The sequence below is a fragment of the Dendropsophus ebraccatus genome, chromosome 3 (assembly GCF_027789765.1).
Source record: "Dendropsophus ebraccatus isolate aDenEbr1 chromosome 3, aDenEbr1.pat, whole genome shotgun sequence".
Lineage (NCBI taxonomy): Eukaryota > Metazoa > Chordata > Amphibia > Anura > Hylidae > Dendropsophus > Dendropsophus ebraccatus.
In genome coordinates this window covers 186,773,541-186,794,541 of record NC_091456.1, presented here as the reverse complement: position 1 = coordinate 186,794,541, position 21,001 = coordinate 186,773,541, and the positions used below count along the sequence as shown (strand labels likewise).

At 43.9% G+C, this 21,001-nt stretch overlaps 1 protein-coding gene and 1 pseudogene across 1 annotated transcript in view; both read right to left on the bottom strand.

Annotated features, from left to right (window-relative positions):
• LOC138786861 (zinc finger protein 585A-like) overlaps positions 1-21,001 on the bottom strand; it is a 154,213-nt pseudogene that overhangs the window by 66,002 nt on the left and 67,210 nt on the right.
• Positions 1-21,001, bottom strand: part of LOC138787567 (uncharacterized) — a 53,998-nt gene that overhangs the window by 6,865 nt on the left and 26,132 nt on the right. The window contains exons 8-14 of the mRNA XM_069964915.1: positions 16,220-16,334; positions 15,164-15,646; positions 14,823-14,847; positions 11,435-11,658; positions 11,119-11,345; positions 8,226-9,679; positions 6,271-6,418 (exon numbers count right to left, since the gene is read on the bottom strand). Of these exons, the coding sequence (XP_069821016.1) occupies positions 6,271-6,418; positions 8,226-9,679; positions 11,119-11,345; positions 11,435-11,658; positions 14,823-14,847; positions 15,164-15,646; positions 16,220-16,334 (2,676 nt within the window). The remainder of the gene's footprint in view (positions 1-6,270; positions 6,419-8,225; positions 9,680-11,118; positions 11,346-11,434; positions 11,659-14,822; positions 14,848-15,163; positions 15,647-16,219; positions 16,335-21,001) is intronic.

Below are 21,001 nucleotides of genomic sequence, written 5' to 3'. Positions count from 1 at the left end.
AGAGTATGTGTAGGGTGAGGGTTATTATCCTCTCGGCCATCTTGTCTCTGTCTCTCTCCATGGTTGATGGGTCGGTCTCTTATATAGAAGATATCAGCAGAGGATCCTGGAGTGTTGGGAGATGAATGGACAGAAGATGAAACAATGTAATATATCTGGTATCGCTCAAAACCATAAAAAATAACACTTCATACGTAAGAATTAACAACGCTCAGTCCTGAAGGGGTTAATCCTCCCGCTGTCCCCCAGCTCCTTCCCTCCACCTGCAGAGCTGTACAGGAGCCGCGTGCTTCCCCTGTGCTTCCAGGACCTGCCATGATGTCACAGTCATGTGATCAGTCACATGGAGGAGGAGGAGTCACATGATCAGGGGCTGCTGCACAGTGTATGCAGGACTGTGTGTGTGTGTGTGTGTGTGTTGCCTGCAGCAGAGCCCTGTAATGTACATGTAGCTGAGCTGTATATATATATATATATATATATATATATATATATATATATATAGCAGTCTGTAGTGAGGGGATATCAGGGAGGAAAGATGTTATGATGAATAAATGGAGATATATCCTGTGACAGGCCAAGTGATAATAAGTGGACTGCACAAATTTCCATTTTTGCGTTTTCCTTTCCCTCCTCCCCCTCTAAGAGCTCCAGCACTCTCAGTTTTCTATCTACAGGCCATGTGAGGGCTTGCTGTTTGTTACAGGACTAGTTGTACTGTGTAATGGCGTCTTTCATTTTACCATAACATGTATGACGGAATCCCAAATATATTATTTATGAAGATATAAATTGTGAAATCGTAAAATAGAATGCAATATGGTAACGTTTGGAGGGTTCCTGTGTCTACGTAATGTACTATATGGTAAAAGCGACATGATACCATTACTCTATAGGTCAGTACGAACACAACCATATGCAGGTTACACAGATTCTCTAATATTGTATAATTGTTTTTATGAAATGCTTTTTTTTTGCAATTAATTATTAATAAAATGGGCCTATAGTGACGCTTATAATGGTTTTATTTTTCCACCTACGGGGCTGTATGGGGTGTCATTTTTTTTTATTAATACCATATTTGTGTAGCTCAGACATTTTTGATCACTTTTTATAAAAAAATCTTTTTATATAGAATGTAACAAAAAATCGGTAATTCTGGCACTTTTTTCCCTCTTTTCGTTTACGCCGTTCGCCGTTAGTGATTACAATTGTTATACTTTAATAGATCGGACAATTACGCACGCTACGGTATATTATTTATTTTTATATGTTGGAAAGGGGGGTGATTTTAACTTTTATTGGAGGAGGGGCTTTGGGGTATTTTTAAAAACATTTTTATTTTTTTTATACACACTTTAAAGGGGTACTCCAGCGAGGGGGGGGGGGGGGCATTTTTTTTCCTTGGATCGGGGAGGAGGTGACTGAGGGAAACGACGTCCACTCACCTCCCCGGTTCCAGCGGCGGGTCCCTCATCGCGGCGCTCCTGTTCCCGGCCGCTTCCTGGTGTCTGACGCGGGCCCGAGATGATACGTCTCAGGTCCGCACAGCCAGTCAGTGACAGATGCGGGATCTGAGCAGACTTGAAACTGATCCTGCCTCTGTCACTGACTGGCTGAGCGTACCTGAGACGTCACGTCTCGGGCCCGCGTCAGACACCAGGAAGCTGCCGGGGACCGGAGCACCGCGATGCGGGACCTACCGCTGGAACCAGGGAGGTGAGTGGACGTCGTTTCCCTCAGCCACCTCCTCCCTGGTCCCAGGAAAAAAATGCCCCCCACCGGGGTACCCCTTTAAGTCTCCCTGGGGGTCTTTTACATGCAATCATCAGATTGCATACACTGCAGAATGCTAAGCCATAGGCATAGCATTGATCAGTGTTATAGGTGATCTGCTGATTGAACCTGCCTGTGGCACACTTAATCAGCAGAGCGCCGAATGGACCGCACAGAGGAAAGTGAGAGACCTCTGGCGGTCTGTTAAAACAATTGGGACCCCCGCAGTTATACTCACACTTAAACGCCACGATCGCGCTGCGGCATTTAAGGGGTTATTGGCAGGCTGCAGCGTGATCGCTGTAGTCTGTCATTAACGATGAGGTGGGAGCATTCAGTGAGCTGAGATTTTTTAAGTGAGCAAGTCATGTAATAATTTCTTCCCAAAAAATAGTGAGACTTGGACAACACCACCACGTATGTAACCGGGTAGCTTTTTGAGCGCAATCTCGCCAACATAAATTGGAGTAATTTTGAGTCATATGTGATAGCCTACTTGGGGTGAGGTACCAACTCATCTGAATTTTTCTCATTAACCAATTGATTGGTTAATGCACGTCAAGTTTTTTTTTTTAATCCAATTATAAACTTGGCGCCATTGTTGTTGCTCAAAGCTTCCTGCCAATTCCTCCTCCTACTTACATATAAAGGTCAGTTTAGTATCGGGATATGTATTTGTTACCAAGTTGGAAGCTGCCGTAAAACCTTTTAGTGTGATCTTTCCGTCTTAAAAAATACTTGCGAAAATCTGTAAGCTTAGGATGAGGAGGGGCCAAGGAATCTAGGAAACGTCCAGCTTGGAGGTATTAGAAGAAACGAGAATGTTGGAGAGACAAAATGGACGATAACTCAGAGAACTGCTTATCGGGCTCTGAATCATATAGGTCTTGTAGAGGTTGGCAGTTTGAGGACATCCATGTGGGGAAATCCATAAAGGGGAGAAGAGATTTAAGAAAAGAAAGGGGAACGTGTCTTTTAGTGAGATGAACCCAATGCCTTTCTACAACAGTTTTTTCCATAGGAGGAATGGATGATTGTAAGGGTAAAATCAGGAACAATAGGATCCTCTAAAGTAGTCCTAATATGGGATGGAGATGAGGGCCAGAAAATAATTGTCCGGTATAAAATTACCGCTCTATTATAAGATACGAGTTCAGGAACCCCTAGGCCACCAGTACTGAGCTTTCTAAGTAGAAGCTGCTGCGTGACACGTGCTCTTTTTCCATTCCTGTATAATATTTATAACCGCAGGGATAGAAATAGTGGGATTGCGACATATTAAGAGCACATCATCAGCGTATAGCCTTATTCTATGTTCTCTATCTGTAAGCTTAACGCCCATAATATCATTTGAGGTGCTTTTTTATTGGCTTAGCTAGCTGGAAGCCATGTGATGCGCTCCATCCAATGAAAAGGCTGCCGATGTGCATGTGCTCTCATTAACTTTACTGGAACCCAGAAGTGAGGGAGATCCGAAGTCAGGAGATTCAATCAGTGATCGTCACCAGAGGGATGGTGAGTAAAAAATGCGCGAGTGTCTTCATTTTTTTATTGTATCTTTGGAGTTGCCCTTTAAATAGGGAATTTAATCCCTGAACATAAAGAGTTTGAATCTCCAAAAAAGCACGAGGAAACCATAAACATTCTATACGCAACAAATTTGTGGGCAGAAAGTGTCGCCACAGTAACAATAAAGGAAACAGAAACATTCCCTCTTAGCGTGCATGCACACTACGGAATCCGGGCGGATAACCCCCCAATCTTGTAGCTCATCTCCGCTCGTGCCCGCGTGCATCTCCGCCTGTGCCATAGACTCCATTCTACGCACAGGCGGATTTCGCCATCCGCCGAAAGAATTTACTTTTCTTAATTGATGTTACTGTGACGACACTTTCTGCCCACAAATTTGTTGCACATAGAATGTTTATGGTTTCCTCGTGCTTATTTGGATACCATTGGATTCTGTAGTGTGCATGCACCCTTTCAGGGAAACCTTTTTTTTTGGGGGGGGGGGGGGGGGGTAAAAAGTTGGTGCAAGTAGATAAGATTACTCACCAATCAGAGAAAACCATACTAAAGGCCACATATTGGTTTAAATAACTAACACAGAGATAAACCTGTATGAAAAGTCTATGAAAAGTTATTCGCCAGTCGACCTCTCGACCAGAGTGGAGTTATAAAGGAAGGTCTGGTGTCGTCACGCCTCGGTGTAGCAGGGTCCGAAGGAGGCAGAAGATTCCAAGACTGAAGAAGGACCTTCACAGCATCCAGTTGTAGGAAGGATTAAGAGCTTAACTGGAAAGCCCCAGTGGTGTAAGATTGCTTTTTCTCCTAAAGGGTAGGTGTCACTTTTCTTCATTATTATTTTTGTTTCATTTAACCCCTTAAGGACAGAGCCTGAAATGGCCTTAAGGACAGAGACAAATTTTATGAATATGACCTGTGTCACTTTAGTCATTAATAACTTCGGCATGCTTCTACCTATCCGGCTGATTCTGAAACTGTTTTCTTGTGACATATGGTACTTCACATTTCTAGTAAATTGGAGTCGATACTTATAATGAATCTTTATGGAAAAACCCAAAATAATGTGAAAAAATTTGAAAAAATGCATTTTTCCAACTTTGTAACTTTTCTGCTTGTACAGAAAATGGTTATGCCACATAAATTATACATCAGATAGCATTAGCAACATGTCTACTTTATGTTGGCGGCATTTATTGAACTATCGTTAATTTTTTTTTTTAGACAATAGGAAGCTTAAAACAGCAGCAATTTTTTAAATTTTCATTAAAATTTCAAAATCAGATATTTTTAGGGACCTGTTCAGGTTTATAAGGCTGCGTTCACACTACGTATATTTCAGTCAGTATTGTGGTCCTCATATTGCAACCAAAACCAGGAGTAGATTAAAAACACAGAAAGGCTCTGTTCACACAATGTTGAAATTGAGTGGATGGCTGCCATATAACAGTAAATAACGGCCATTATTTCAATATAACAGCCGTTGTTTTAAAATAACAGCAAATATTTGCCATTAAATGGCGGCCATCCACTCAATTTCAACATTATGTGAACAGATCCTTTCTGTGTTTTTAATCCACTCCTGGTTTTGGTTGCAATATGAGGACCACAATACTGACTGAAATATACGTAGTGTGAACCCAGCCAAAAAGTGTATTTGAGGGGCCTGTATGTTAGAAAGCCCCACAAAGCACCCCATTTCAGAAACTGCACCCCCCCCCCCCCAAACTCTGCAAAAGCATATCCAGAAAGTTTTTTAACCCTTTAGGGGAGTCACAGAAATAAAAACTAAGTGTGTAAGAAATTTGAAAATCTTAATTTTCTGTGCAGAGATTTTATTGTAATCCAATATTTTTCATAAATATAAACCTATTAGCAGAGAAATTCACCCCAATATTGATTTCCCCGTTTCTGCAGTTTATAGAAATACCCCATATGTGACCCTATTGTGCTATTTGACGCAACCACAAGCCTCAGATGTAAGGGAGCGCCTAGTGAATTTCAATGGCTCCGTTATATTTGGTCATTTCTGACTGTACCACTTCAGGTTGGCAGAGGCTCTGGGGTGCCAAAACCTAAAAAACACCCCTAAAGGGACACCATTTAGAAAACTACACCCCTCAAGGAATGTAACAAGGGGTGCGGTGAGCATCTGGACCCCACAGGTGCTTCACAGATTTTCAGAACAATGTGGTGTAAAAAAGGAAAAATTAAATTTTTTACACTAAAACGTTGTTCTAGCCTTCAATTTTCATTTTTACAAAGGGATAAAAGAAAAAAAAACACCAAACATGTAGCGCAGTTTCTCCCATGTACGGAAATACCCCACATGTGGACATAAAGTGCCAAGCGGGCGCAGGACGAGCCTCCAAAGGGAAGGAGCGCCAATTGGCCTTTGGAAGACGAATTTCACTGGAAAGGATTTCAAGGGCCATGTCGCATTTACAGAGCCCTCGCGCTGCCAAAACACTGGAAACCCCCCACAAGTGACCCTATTCTGGAAACTACACCCCTCAAGGAATCTAACAAGCGGTGCAGTGAGGATATGGACCCCACTGGTGACGGGCACAAATTTTCATTTTTTCACTTTCACGGTACAAATGTGCCCATCATCAAGGGGTCCATATCCTCATTGCACCCCTTGTTAGATTCCCTGAGGGGTGTGGTTTCTAGAATGGGGTCACTTTTGGGGGGGTTTTCACTGTCTTGGCAGCACAACGGCTCTGTAAATGCGACATCCATTCTGGCCGAATCCAGCCCCCAAAATCCAAATGGCGCTCCTTCCTTTCGGAGGCTTGCCCTGCGCCCACATGGCGCTTTATGTCCACATGTGGGGTATTTACGGACTCAGGGGAAAATTGTTCTACACATCTTTTTTTTTTTTAATCTTTTAACCCCTTGTGAAAATAAAAAATTTAAGGCTAAACCAACATTATAGTGTAAAAAATTTAATATTTTATTTTCACGCACATTGTTCCACATTTGTTGAACATCCATATGTTCACTACACCCATTGTTACATTTCCTAAGGGATGTAGTTTCCATAATGGGGTCACTTGTGGGGGTTCCAACTGTCTTGGCAACACAGAGGCCTTTTAAATGCAACAAGGCCAAGAATCTGAATAATTCAGGAGACAATATAAACACAACTCATCACAAAGTCCGGCAAAAAAAAAAAAATTGCCTCAAATGTCTCAAAAACCAACTTGGTCCTGAAGGGGTTAATTTCCCCCCAACTCCTTCCCTGCACTGACTCCACACATCCCTCCACTACTGCTTCCTTACTAATTCTAAGAAAGGCCGGGAAAAATTAAGCTCCTCCCACATGAGTCACATGAGTGTGATGTCATCAAGGGTACATAGATTCACAAGGTGGTAAATACTTGAAATCAAAGTATTTTAGGAGTGATACCTTTATTGGCCAACAAAAAACTGTTAGAGCTGTGAGCTTTCGGGATTCACAAGATCCCTTCGTCAGACAAGTTCACAAATGAATGACTTACAGAAACAGCACAACATTTTAGGGATGTTACAAGCCAGAAGGGAGAGACATCTGTGAATGGGGGGGGGGGGGGGTGAGGGGGTATATACATCACATAGATAAGCCAGGGCAATAAAAAGGACTTGTTGTAAGTTAAAGGTTATTTGGAAGTCCAAGATTGTTGGTCAGTTCAGTCTTATCTGTGGAGTGTGTCCATGTAGTGGGTCATAAATCCAGGTTTAATCCATGTGTTAATGATTGGAATGTTTTTATCAATTTGAATTCCCACACTTTCCTCTCTCTGTCACTCTGGAAGTGACCTTTGAGGACCATAACCCTTAAATCTGTTATTCTATGGTCCAGTCCTGAGAAATGTTGGCCTACAGGGGTGTTGAGACTTCTTTTTATTGTATGTCTATGTAGGTTCATTCTAGTTTGTAGTTTCTGTTTTGTTTCCCCAATGTAAATCCCTGTGGGGCATCGTGTACACTTTATCATGTAGACCACATTGGAGGATGTACATGAAAAAGCATTGGTGATTGTGTAGTCTCGCTGTGTGTTGGGGATGCGGATTGTGTTTGTTTGCAATATGTGGGGATATGTGCTGCATTTTCTGTTGTTGCAGGGGAAGGTGCCAGTCTCTGTTGTTGATGTCAGAGCGCTTTTTACAAGGAGGTTTCTTAAATTCGGGGGTTGTTTGAATGAAAGAAGAGGTAATTCTGGGAAAATCTCTTTCAGTCTGTTGTCCCTCTGGAATATTGGTTGTAGTTCAGCAGCAATCTTTTTTAGGATCTTCATATTAGGGTTATAGGTGACCACCAATGGCACCCGGCTGTTCTCCTCCTTCTGCTTATATTCCAGGAGGCTTTGTCTTGGAATTCTTTTGGCTCTGTGGATCTGTTCATCAATGGTTATTGGATGGTAGCCTTGTTTTAGGAATGTCTCTCTTAAAGATGATAGGTGGTGTTCTCTATCTTTATCATCAGAACAAATCCTAATGTATCTGAGGGCTTGGCTATAGATGATGGACTTTTTTGTGTGGTTTGGATGAAAGCTGTTCCATTTTAAGTATGCTGGGTGGCCTGTAGGTTTTTTGTAGATTGATGTTTGTATGGTGTTGTTCTCTATAGATATGGTTGTGTCCAGGAAATGGATTTTGGATTTGGAGTAGCTGAGTGTGAGTTTGATGGTGGGATGGAAATTATTAAAGTTGCTGTGGAAGGTGAGCAGTTCCTCTTCCGATGCTGTCCAAATGATGAGTAAATCATCAATGTACCGGAAATAAGCTAGAGGTTTGATCATACAAGTATTTAGGAACTCCTCCTCCAATTTGGCCATGAAGAGATTGGCATATTGAGGAGACATTTTGCTTCCCATAGCACTTCCCATACATTGCAGATACATGTCTTCCCCAAAACAAAAATAGTTATGGCTAAGCACAAACCTGATGAGTTGTGTTGTTGGTTCCATGGCTCTGTTGTGTTTCTGAAGGAAGTGTTGGCAGGCAGCAATGCCATCCTCATGGGGGATGTTTGAATACAGAGATTCCACATCCATGGTGGCCAATATTGTATCCTGTGGTAGTGGGCCCAGGGCTGACAGTTTGTATAGAATGTCAGTGGTGTCCTGGACATAACTGGGTGTTTGCTTCACCAAAGGCTTTAAAATATTTTCAACCCAGCCAGAGATGGCTTCTGTTAGTGTCCCAATACCAGAGATGATTGGTCTCCCTGGATTACCTTCTTTGTGTATTTTTGGTAGGATGTAGAAAGTCCCCATTTTGGGATTGTCTGGTACAAGGTCCAGTAGATTGGTAGATGTAGAGTTGAAGCTCCCTATGACGTTTAAGAGTTCCTTAGTATATCGTTTTGTGGGGTCCTCCTGCAATGGCTTGTAGTATCTTCTGTCCTGGAGTTGTCTCTTTGCTTCCTTGATATAATCAGACGTGTTCATAATCACTACAGCTCCTCCTTTATCTGCCGGTTTAATAATGATATTTTTGTTAAGTTTTAGAGATTTTATAGCTTTCCTTTCCTCTGCACTGAGGTTATGTGTTTGGTTGTGTTGTTTATCCAAAATACCAGATTTAACTTTCTTTCTAAAACAGTCTATGTAGTAATCCAGGGTTTGATTATTTCCGGGTTGTGGAGTCCAGGTTGTCCTCTTTTTCTTTTTTGTAGGTTCTTGTTTCGTGTCAGTTTGTGAGTTAAAATCCATTCTGTCATAGAAAAACTCTTTTAATCGTAATCTGCGAAAAAATTCTTCTATATCACTGCAAAATTGGGTTCTGTCAAGTTGTTTTGCAGGGCAGAAGGTGAGTCCTTTAGACAGAACATTCATTTCTGCTGTGTTTGGCTGATACTGTGAGAGGTTTACAACTGAAGAAGATGTTTCCAGCTTGTGCTGATCCAATTTTCTCACCGGTGTTATGAGACCTGCTTTCATCCTAAGTCTGTAGAGTTTCTTCTTCTTGTTGATTATAAGTTGATGTTGTAGTTTATTGTGGAAATTCCAAAGTATTTCTCTTGTTGAGCAAAATGTTGGTCCTTGTGTTGTGTTCAGAGAATTAATTGCTTCTTGGACAGTTTTCTTCTTGCTGTAGAAAATGTGGATGAGGTGGTTCCTCAGACGTTCAGATGTTCTGTAGCACAGTTTCTGTGTAAAGTAAGTATTGTACGTACATCGAGTTGGGTTCTTGACCATGAGACCCTTGGGAATCAAATTATCCTTTTTGCATTGGGATAGGAAGAAGATGTCGCTGTTCAGTTGTGCCAGTTTCTTCAGTAGGGTTTTAAGATCCATTTGTGTTCGGTACATTGGGGTATCTTCCATTATGATTCTTGAAAAATGTATAGTATGGCACCGTGTTAGCCAGAAAAATCCATATCGTGGTAAATACTTGAAATCAAAGTATTTTAGGAGTGATACCTTTATTGGCCAACAAAAAACTGTTAGAGCATACACTTACATAGACATACAATAAAAAGAAGTCTCAACACCCCTGTAGGCCAACATTTCTCAGGACTGGACCATAGAATAACAGATTTAAGGGTTATGGTCCTCAAAGGTCACTTCCAGAGTGACAGAGAGAGGAAAGTGTGGGAATTCAAATTGATAAAAACATTCCAATCATTAACACATGGATTAAACCTGGCACCTGGATTTATGACCCACTACATGGACACACTCCACAGATAAGACTGAACTGACCAACAATCTTGGACTTCCAAATAACCTTTAATTTACAACAAGTCCTTTTTATTGCCCTGGCTTATCTATGTGATGTATATACCCCCTCACCCCCCCCCCCCCCCCCATTCACAGATGTCTCTCCCTTCTGGCTTGTAACATCCCTAAAATGTTGTGCTGTTTCTGTAAGTCATTCATTTGTGAACTTGTCTGACAAAGGGATCTTGTGAATCCCGAAAGCTCACAGCTCTAACAGTTTTTTGTTGGCCAATAAAGGTATCACTCCTAAAATACTTTGATTTCAAGTATTTACCACGATATGGATTTTTCTGGCTAACACGGTGCCATACTATACATTTTTCTAGATTCACAAGGAAATTGCATCTAGTCTGTGTGCTTCCAGGACCTACCATGATGTCACAGTCATGTGATCAGTCACATGGAGGAGGAGTCACATGATCAGGGGCTGCTGCTCAGTGTATGCAGGACTCTGCTGTGCTGGATGAGCTGAAGTGATGTGTATGCAGCAGAGCTGTCTGTGATGTGTGTGGAGCAGAGCTGTGTATGTGTGTGTTATATATGCCTGCAGCAGAGCGCTGTGTGTGATACAGGACAAGGAGTTTTGGTGCCCTAGGCAGAGAATGGAAATGGTGGGAGCCCCCCCCCCCCTGTATAAAAAAGACATATATACACAGAGGGAGATTTATCTAACATGGTGTAAAGTGAAACCAGCTCAGTTGCCTCTAGCAACCAATCAGATTCCACCTTTCATTTTCTAAAGAGTCTGTGAGGAATTAAAGGTGGAATCTGATTGGCTGCTAGGGGCAACTGAGCTGGTTTCCATATCACCACCCCATAGTGACTAAATATTACCACTACACAACAGAAAAGTAATACCGCCAAATCTTGAACACACTACCACTGCTTAATGACTGAAAAATACCAGTACTGCTGCTATATAGAAAAAAAAAAACACACACACAGTCACACACACAGTGACAGTATGGTGACCAGGGTGCAGTTACATATGCCGGGGTGTAGTGACATCTCCTGCCCATCTTTCACGTTCAAACGTGTAAGGTGTGTAATCAATAATCTCCCCTTCTTTTAGGTTTTGTCTAGGCCCTTTTGGCTGCTCTACGACTCACACGGTCATGCTCACCAGAATAGGAATCTTGAATGACCCCGAATCCTCTCTCCCTATCGAAGGAGAAGACCGTGGCTCTCCGCCTCTTTAAGGGTTTCTCACCAGGGCGCGGCTGGTCTAGTCGTTGAATGAACTCACGCTCCAGCTCTGTTGCGGTCACACTTCGGGTAGCCAAGTTACTTAACTGTGGTTGAGCTGTCACCGTCTTCTGTTGCGTCTCACTCCGTTCTGTTGCCGGATGACAGAAGGGCGGCTGCTTAGCTGGGACAATGTCTCTCAGTATGTCCAGTCTCTGCGGACTCTCTGCGGCAGCTGACGTAGTCCCTCCTCGGAAGGGTTGCGGCCTGGCGGCTCTGCTGGGGCCAGAGTCTCAGATCTGGGCGGTGGCATCGGGATAACCACACAGTCACCATCGTCAAATGTGGCCTCCACCGCATACTCCTCTTCATCCAGCAAAGTGAAGTCGGATGTCTTGATCGAGGTCCTGGATGCCAAAAAACTGTTCTCTCCCCCTTGGGACTCCGAATCGGCCCAATTATCGCTCGGTGGAATAGAGAAAACAATCAGCCTATGATCATGTCATCGGCTGATCATTTATTTAGGTTCAAACCTAAAATCATCGGGCACCCACCGTACATCATTGTGTGGAATAGCGGTGTGCGGCGGGCAATTGACGATTCAAGCAGCATACATTACCTAGCAGGACTTCTCCTCCGCTCCGTCTTCCTCCTGGTCCCGCGTGCAGCAGCTGCTGTCAGACCGCTCAGCCAATCACAGGCCGGGACTGCCGCAGCCAGTGATTGGCTGAGCGGTTTGACAGCTCAGTCAGACCGCACCCAAGCAGCTGCTGCGCGCGGGACCTGGAGGAAGATGGAGCGAAGGAGAAGACCTGCTAGGTAATGTATGGTGCAAGGGCTGCAAGGACATGGGCAGAGCCGGGAGTACAGACAACAAGGTGTCTCACCATCAGGGGTCCTCCCAGAAACAACACTGTACTCTTGTGTTCCCCTAAAGGGCGGTGTTGAGACTTTGGCGCGTTTTTACTGGACTCTTCCCGCACTCATGTACAGCCTTCCTGCGCCTTGGCTAGCGGGCCCTCCAGAGTTTGGAAACACAGGATATAGTCCCGAATCCGGAATTGTATTCCGCTTTGGTGAGGAAAAGTACACAGTTCTTTACAATGCGTAGACAATCTAGCACACACACAGTACACAGTTCCTTGTGATAAGATACACAGGCAACAACAAGGTTTGAATCCTGTTCGTGACGCCAAGTGGGCCCAGGTCTCTATATCTCCAGGAGGATGGTTAGTAGAGAATGGTCGCAATAGCCCAAAACTTTTTGTTTTGCTCTATTGCGACCATTCTCCACTAACCATCCTCCTGGAGATATAGAGACCTGCGCCCGCTTGTTGTACCGTAGCCTGTAAAGGTCCAGTGATCCGCCCATGGTTCACACCGTGCATCATGTAGCTTTTTAGTTATACTGTTTATAGTGAGATATCAAAAAGGTTTAAGATTTAATATGTGATTTTAAGACATTATCACCGAGTTACTCTGCAGTGGTTTGGCCTACCATCACAACCTTTATCCCCAATAACACCTCCTCGTGGCGACCCTATTCACTCCGCAAACGACTGCTAGTGGAGGTAATAGGGCTAGCAGTAGCCATGGCAGCTGGTTCAGCCTGCAGTCAATCCTGAAAGACTTGAATCCATCTGCTGTTGTAAAAGGACGGCAACATACATACAACATTGACCAGCAGCAGCTGAAATACCAGGTGGTGTATGGATTCACCCTTGACGCTAAATATAACCGATCTGGTGCAGTTCTGGGCAAAAATCTGGATATCTCTCCATAACAGTAAAGCCCCACAGCAGCTTAGCATCGGAGAGGGTATTCAGGGCGGCAGGGGCTATTGTCACACCAAGGAGACCAGGGCTGTCTTCTTACCACAGTCTGGACAGGATCACTTTCATTAAGATTAACTAGGCCTGGATAACATCGGATTTTAACGTCCCGTGCCTGATGTCAACGTGTAAATCACCAGTCACCAATCATGTCTATCCAAGCAAAGTCCAAAGAGAAATATGTCCCCACAATGAAAGGTCTTTTTTAGATTCCAATTAATATAATAATCCGATAAAAAAAATATTCCCAGTCAGTTAGGACACGTGAATAAACGCAGTCCCATTACCAAATTTAATGTCCGTGGTGCGGCCCAACACGGGCATCTATCTCCACATAGCGGTCCCGGGTGCTGCATGTAGACCGTTACCGAGGTTATTATCGTCGTTCCCGCTAATTAAGTATTCGAATGCAGCTGTCAAAGTTGGAGGATCGCGACATAGTCACGGAAGGGCGATCCTTGCTTCCGGCAGCGGCCGGGGTCTGCGCTGTAATGGCGCTGATCCCGGCTCGGCACGCGATTGCTTTCGGCTGCAGCAGCCGAAAGCAATACATTGCCGATCTCATTGATCTATGCAATATAACTATAGTGCATAGATCTCAATGAGAGATCAGTGTACTTATACTAGAAGTTCCCCAGGGGGAATAGCTGTAACCCCAGGGGGACTTCTAGTATATGTGTAAAAAAAAAAAAGGGTTATTATTAATAAAAGAAACCCCTCCCCTAATAAAAATCACCTCCTTTTTCCCATGTTATAAATAAAAATAAATAAACATATTTGCTATCGCCGCGTGGGTAATCGCCCGAACTATTAATTTAATCATATTCCTGATCTCACACTGTAAACGGCGTAAGCGCAAAAAAAATTCCAAAGTGCAAAATTGAGCATTTTTGGATATGCATTTTTGGATTTGCATATGCGCAATCAAGGTACCGATAGAAAGTAAACATCGTGGCGCAAAAAAAGACACCTCACACAGCCCCATAGACCAAAGGATAAAAGCGCTATAAGCCTGGGAATGGAGCAATTTTAAGGAACATATATTTGTTAACAATGGTTTGAATATTTTACAAGCCATTAGATAATATAAAAGTTATACATGTTACATATCGTTGTAATCGTAATGACTTGAGGAACATATATAACAAGTCAGTTTTACCCTAGGGCGAATGGCGTAAAAACAAATACCCTCCAAATAAGAAAAATGCACTTTTTTTTTTTTTTTAATTTCACCACACATTGAATTTTTTCCTGGTTATGCAGTGTACAGTGTACAATTAGTGGCACACAACTTTTTGCCACAAAAGTTCTTTAACACTCTGAAGAAATAACATGTCACTTTCTATTAAACGCAACTTTTGTCTTGTCTCTTCTCCCATTTAAATTACTGGGACATTAAAACTTGCTTTTTTGATGTGACAAGTGTGAATTGAGGCATTATTCACAGTATAAAAGCCCTTACAGTCCCAATATTGTAGCTGCCATCATTCAGCTGTTTTATTGCGGTTCGCTTATGTTTCGGACAAAGCAGAACTTAGTGACAAATCTCAGCGAATCTGCAGAACTTTTGAAAATTTCTCTCATCTCTAATAGAAATGTCTCCTCCCCGTGTGACTTTGCTGATATCTGACAAGCATTAATTTTGCAATAAAACATTTCCCACATTGAGAGCATGTGTGAATTTAAAGACTTGCTTTCAGGGTGTAACATTTCCTACATTCTGAACATAAAAAATGCTCCAACCCTGTGTGAATTCTCAGATTTTTAAAAAGGCTTCACACACAGTCTTGACACACTTCTCACATAAAAACGATTTGTTCCCTGTGGTATGAGATATGAGAAAATTGAGGTATGGGAAAATTTGTGTTGTAATTAAAACACTTTTCATATTCATTGAATGGATACCGCATCACCGTGTGAGTTCTTTGATGTTTAACAAATTCTGTTTTTCTTTTACAGCATTTACTGATTTCTGAACATTAAAATGACTTCTCCCCGTGTGAGTTCTCTGATATTTAAAAACACATTTTCTGAACAAACCATCTCCCATATTCTGAACATAAAACTGAGTGCTCTTTGAGTTCTTTGATGTGTACCAAAAGTAATTTCTGAGTAAAACATTTTCCACATTATGAACATGAAAATGGCATCTCCTCTGTGTGAATTCTTTGATGTTCAACAAGTGTTGATTTCCTTTTAAAACATTTCCTACGTACTGAACTTAAAAATGGCTTCTCCCCCGTGTAAATTCTTTGATGGCGAAGAAGATTTGATTTGTCAGTAAAACATTTCCCACAATCTGAACATAAAAATGGCTTCTCCCCTGTGTGAATTCTTTGATGGGTAACAAGCTTTGATTTATGTCTAAAACATTTCCCACATTCTGAACATGAAAATGGCTTCTCCCCTGTGTGAATTCTTTGATGGCGAAGAAGATTTGATTTCTTAGTAAAACATTTCCCACATTCTGAACATGAAAATGCCATCTCCCCTTTAAAATATGTATTGTGAATAAAGCATGAGGGTGTATCTGGGATAGTGGACGGCTCCTCATATGTATCTTGTGTGATATGATCCTCTGAGGAGATCTGATGTCCCCCTGAGCTCCTGGTAGAATCATCTGCAAAGGAGAAAACACCATTTCTCTTATTTCCCAGTAATAGAAGCTTAAACATATTGCAGACATGGAAAGTTACTCTTTTTTATGTAACATAATAAGAATGATCAGATCTGTTCCCATCCGCAGGAAGTGTCAGGGAGAAGAATCTAGAAGCTGGAGGCCGGGGAGATGACGTCCTTAGTAGGAAAAGTAACGGAAACTCTTCTCAAATAAATAATAGGACTATTGACCCCCTACATACCGATAACCTGCTGGCCGGCCTCTGGCTACATACGTCCTTGGTAAGTGGTCAGAGCCTTCCACACAGCTTCCTGGATGACCCTCCCCGAACAAGGGACGTCACAGCGACTCCCCAGGCCAGGGCCTATAACGCTAGTGTGGAGGAAGTTTCTCCCCAGTACACAACACATTGTGTTCATTGGGGCTGTGATGTATATAAGGATTTAGGCTGAATGATTTTATAGCTGGAAAACTGACAGGACACAGAGCTTATAATATTCCACACAGAATAGTTACAGCCGGTGACTGAGGAGAATGTGTGACTGTTCTCTGCATTTAGTGGTCACTACTCACCTGGGCGGTTACCTGTAGTGATGTCCCCCTTATACTGCTCATCACTGCTGTCATCTGTCTCCTCTTCTTTTATTATTATGTCTATACCATACAACTCTTCCCCCTGACTCATTAGCTGAGGAAGAAATATTGTAAGAGTCATCAGACAGGAGGAGAAGTCAGGTGGGATGTACAGATCATAAGGAACATCTCCATCTACCTGATCCTGATCCTGTGGGAGAAGAGGACGGGGACATCTCTCTGGTGCTGTTCTCTTACTGGATCTGACTGGAGGGAACACATACAGAGACTGAATTCATTCTTTCCATCCAGATAATACAGAGAGGAGGTGTGTATATAGTCCTGTCTATTACCTGCTGATGGGAGGGGCTGCTGATCCTCCAGCATCACATCCTTGTACTGATCCTTGTGTCCTTCTACATACTCCCACTCCTCCATGGAGAAATAGACCGCCACGTCCTGACACCTTATAGGAACCTGACACACACAATGATCACACAGTCATCCTCCCCACCCCTCCAGTGGTGTTACTGTATAATGTCCCAGCATTCCCAGCAGCCACAGTCTCACCTCTCCACTCAGCAGCTCCACCATCTTGTTGGTGACTTCTAGGATCTTCTCTTCCTCCATTTCCTCATGTATCAGGGGCCCCGGGATTGGGCTCAGGGTTCTTCCCCGTCCTTCACACCCAGGGGCCCCACAGCGCCCACTAGAGGACTTCTTCACTACTGTGTAATCCTGTGTATGGAGAGACACATTACTATCACTCCATCCATTCCCAGAATCCCTCACCTCTCCAGTCCTATCCATCTGTTATTCCATAGATAAGAATGATGTCATGATGACATCACTCCCAGAATCCCTCACCTCTCCAGTCCTATCCATGTTATTCCATAGATAAGAATGATGTCATGATGACATCACTCCCAGAATCCCTCACCTCTCCAGTCCTATCCATCCGTTATTCCATAGATAAGAATGATGTCATGATGACATCACTCCCAGAATCCCTCACCTCTCCAGTCCTATCCATCTGTTATTCCATAGATAAGAATGATGTCATGATGACATCACTCCCAGAATCCCTCACCTCCCCAGTCCTATCCATCTGTTATTCCATAGATAAGAATGATGTCATGATGACATCACTCCCAGAATCCCTCACCTCCCCAGTAAGCAGAAAGAGTATGTGTAGGGTGAGGGTTATTATCCTCTCGGCCATCTTGTCTCTGTCTCTCTCCATGGTTGATGGGTCGGTCTCTTATATAGAAGATATCAGCAGAGGATCCTGGAGTGTTGGGAGATGAATAGAGAGAAGATGAGACAATGTAATATTTCTGGTATCGCTTGAAACCATAGAAAAAAAAACACTTCATACGTAAGAATTAATAAAGTTCAGTCCTGAAGGGGTTAATCCTCCCGCTGTCCCCCAGCTCCTTCCCTCCACCTGCAGAGCTGTACAGGAGCCGTGTGCTTCCCCTGTGCTTCCAGGACCTGCCATGATGTCACAGTCATGTGATCAGTCACATGGAGGAGGAGGAGTCACATGATCAGGGGCGACGGCAGGACTCAGAGCACAAGCACTGCACAGCACCTACAAGGGGGAGCTTGCGCCGTGCAGACCAGGGACAAGGAAGATGTCACGTCGGCCGAGGGGGGGAGGGGGGAGTGGCTGACGGCAGCACAGGCACAATTCCTACAAGGGAGCTTGCTTGGGGACCGGGGACAGGGAATATGTCACAGCGGGCAGGGGCCCCCTAGGACGCAAGGGCCCCCGGGCAGCCGCCTACCATGCCCAATGGGTAAGACGGCCCTGGTCTGGTTAAAGAACAAAGTATAGAAAATGCAAATTTAAGTGTCTACTAGAAGCAGGAACATGTAGAGCATACAGATATACATATATAATGATGGAAGAGCGCGCAGTCATGTCTGTGGTTAATGAGACAGTCGCCATACAGCAAACAGTAAAGTATTATGAACTTTTGTCGTACATCCCTGCATATGGGAAGTATTGCCCGGCCCTAAAACTTGGCACTGAATACAGTATAACATAAGTACAGTATCAGCTGTATACACCATTTTATTCCATTATTAGTATCAGCTGTATACACCATTCTATTACATCACTGGTATCAGGATCCTATACAAGAGGGGCCCTCAACTGGCGGACAGCGGTTCGAACATGGACCGCGGAGGCCAGCTGTTCGGACCTCTACTGCAGCTCAGTATACCTGTCTACTGAACTGCGCTCTGCACAGTAACTATGAGCACTTGTAACAAGCGCTCATAGTTACCGTGCAGCAGCACTGACAGAGAGGGAGCCATTGGCTCCCTCCCTGTCAGTCAGTCTTGTGGCCGCAGCGGTCACAAGAGGCCGCTCTCTGTCTCTGGTGCTTGAGTGATGTCACTGGGGCGCTGGCGACAGGGCAAGGGGAGAGTGGCCTCTTGTGACCGCTGCAGTGCGGCCACAAGAGGGGAAGAGAAGATGCCCGGACCCAGGTGAGTATAAGTGTTTTTTTTTTTTAATGTTATTTGCTATATGGGAGGGGAAAGCACAGGGGGGGGGGGTCTATATACTACTGGTGAGCACAAAGCGGGGGTCTATATACTACTGGGGAGTGTACAGGGGGGCTATATACTACTGGGGGAGTGCACAGGGGGGCTATATACTACTGGGGGAGCGCACAGGGGGACTATATACTACTGGGGGAGTGCACAGGCGGACTATATACTACTGGGGGAGTGCACAGAGGGGCTATATACTACTGGGGGCAGTCACCCCCTTTGTACCTAATTTCAAAGGGCTGATGGTTAAAGGCACATAGTTCAGCAAATTAGCGCATGCAAAGTCTTTAATTTGTTTCCAGAATACCTGGATCTCCGAGCAATCCCAAAAGCAATGATAAAGGTCGGCATTGAGGCTCTGACATCTGGGGCACGCGGACGATGGAATACGTCCTATTATGTAGTTTCGGTATGGAGATATACACTCACCGGCCACTTTATTAGGTACACCATGTTAGTAACGGGTTGGACCCCCTTTTGCCTTCAGAACTGCCTCAATTCTTCGTGGTATAGATTCAACAAGGTGCTGGAAGCTTCCTCAGAGATTTTGGTCCATATTGACATGATGGCATCACACAGTTGCCTCAGATTTGTCGGTTGCACATCCATGATGCGAATCTCCCGTTCCACCACATCCCAAAGATGCTCTATTGGATTGAGATCTGGTGACTGTGGAGGCCATTTGAGTACAGTGAACTCATTGTCATGTTCAAGCAGAAATCGAGACTCATCAGACCAGGCAAAGTTTTTCCAATCTTCTACTGTCCAATTTCGATGAGCTTGTGCAAATTGTAGCCTCAGTTTCCTGTTCTTAGCTGAAAGGAGTGGCACCCGGTGTGGTCTTCTGCTACTGTAGCCCATCTGCCTCAAAGTTCGACGTACTGTGCGTTCAGAGATGCTCTTCTGCCTACCTTGGTTGTAACGGTTGGCTATTTGAGTCACTGTTGCCTTTCTATCAGCTCGAACCAGTCTGCCCATTCTCCTCTGACCTCTGGCATCAACAAGGCATTTCCGCCCACAGAACTGCCGCTCACTGGATGTTTTTTCTTTTTCGGACCATTTTCTGTAAACCCTAGAGATGGTTGTGCGTGAAAATCCCAGTAGATCAGCAGTTTCTAAAATACTCAGACCAGCCCTTCTGGCACCAACAACCATGCCACATTCAAAGGCACTCAAATCACCTTTCTTCCCCATACTGATGCTCGGTTTGAACTGCAGGAGATTGTCTTGACCATGTCTACATGCCTAAATGCACTGAGTTGCCGCCATGTGATTGGCTGATTAGAAATTAAGTGGTAACGTGCAGTTGGACAGGTGTACCTAATAAAGTGGCCGGTGAGTGTATATGCCCTATGTGTAATTTTAACCACCATATCCCAATAGGATGCAGCAGGGAGGAATTTTTTTGCCTTGTACAATGTATCCACCAAATCCGAGGAGGTGAGGTGGGGCATATGTTGCAGTCATTTAGAAAGGCCATGAGGAGAGGTCAAGCTGACGTCCGAGCATAGTGAAGCACTTCGCCACTACTGTAAATTTGCTCATCCTAAGTGTACAGGCCTGAGCTGTCTGTACGAGTGTAACAACAATACTATGTGCATGCGGGGGATGGAGGTGAGAACTGCAGGAGGTGAGTGTAAGCAAGCGAACTGTATGAGGTTCTGCAGCAGGTTAGCCGAGAAGCCGAGTATTAGCAGGTTTAAAAATCGTCACCTGCTGACTGTGCATCACTATGTGTATTAGTAGATGTAATAGGAGGTGCCTGGTTAGCAGCCGATTAAATTATATAGAAAATAATAAAGTGATACTTACCTGTCCATATGTATCCATGCAGCCACCACTGAGCCTTCTGAGGCCGTCTCTGAAGTGACACGCTGGTCGCACTGTCTCGTCTCGCTCAGTAATTGGTAGAGCAAAAAATAGGTAGTGGAATTCAGCTCACCTCCCCGTGTGTCCATTAAGGTCTCGGCATATGCAGGAGGGTGCACGGTTCCTGGCGGTGGCTGTCCGTCGACAGGTAAATGGTTTATGAATAGTGAGGTCCCGGCACTCCAAAAATAGGTTAAAAATCCCAAATTTATTAAATCATTTTAAAATTCAGCTGAGCGTGTCATGCTGTATTGCCAAGTGGACTGACGCGATTCGCGCATGCGCGCTTAGTCATAGTCTGGTGGTCAGTGTGCAACCAATGGTATAAAAGCAAATAATGGCCAATAA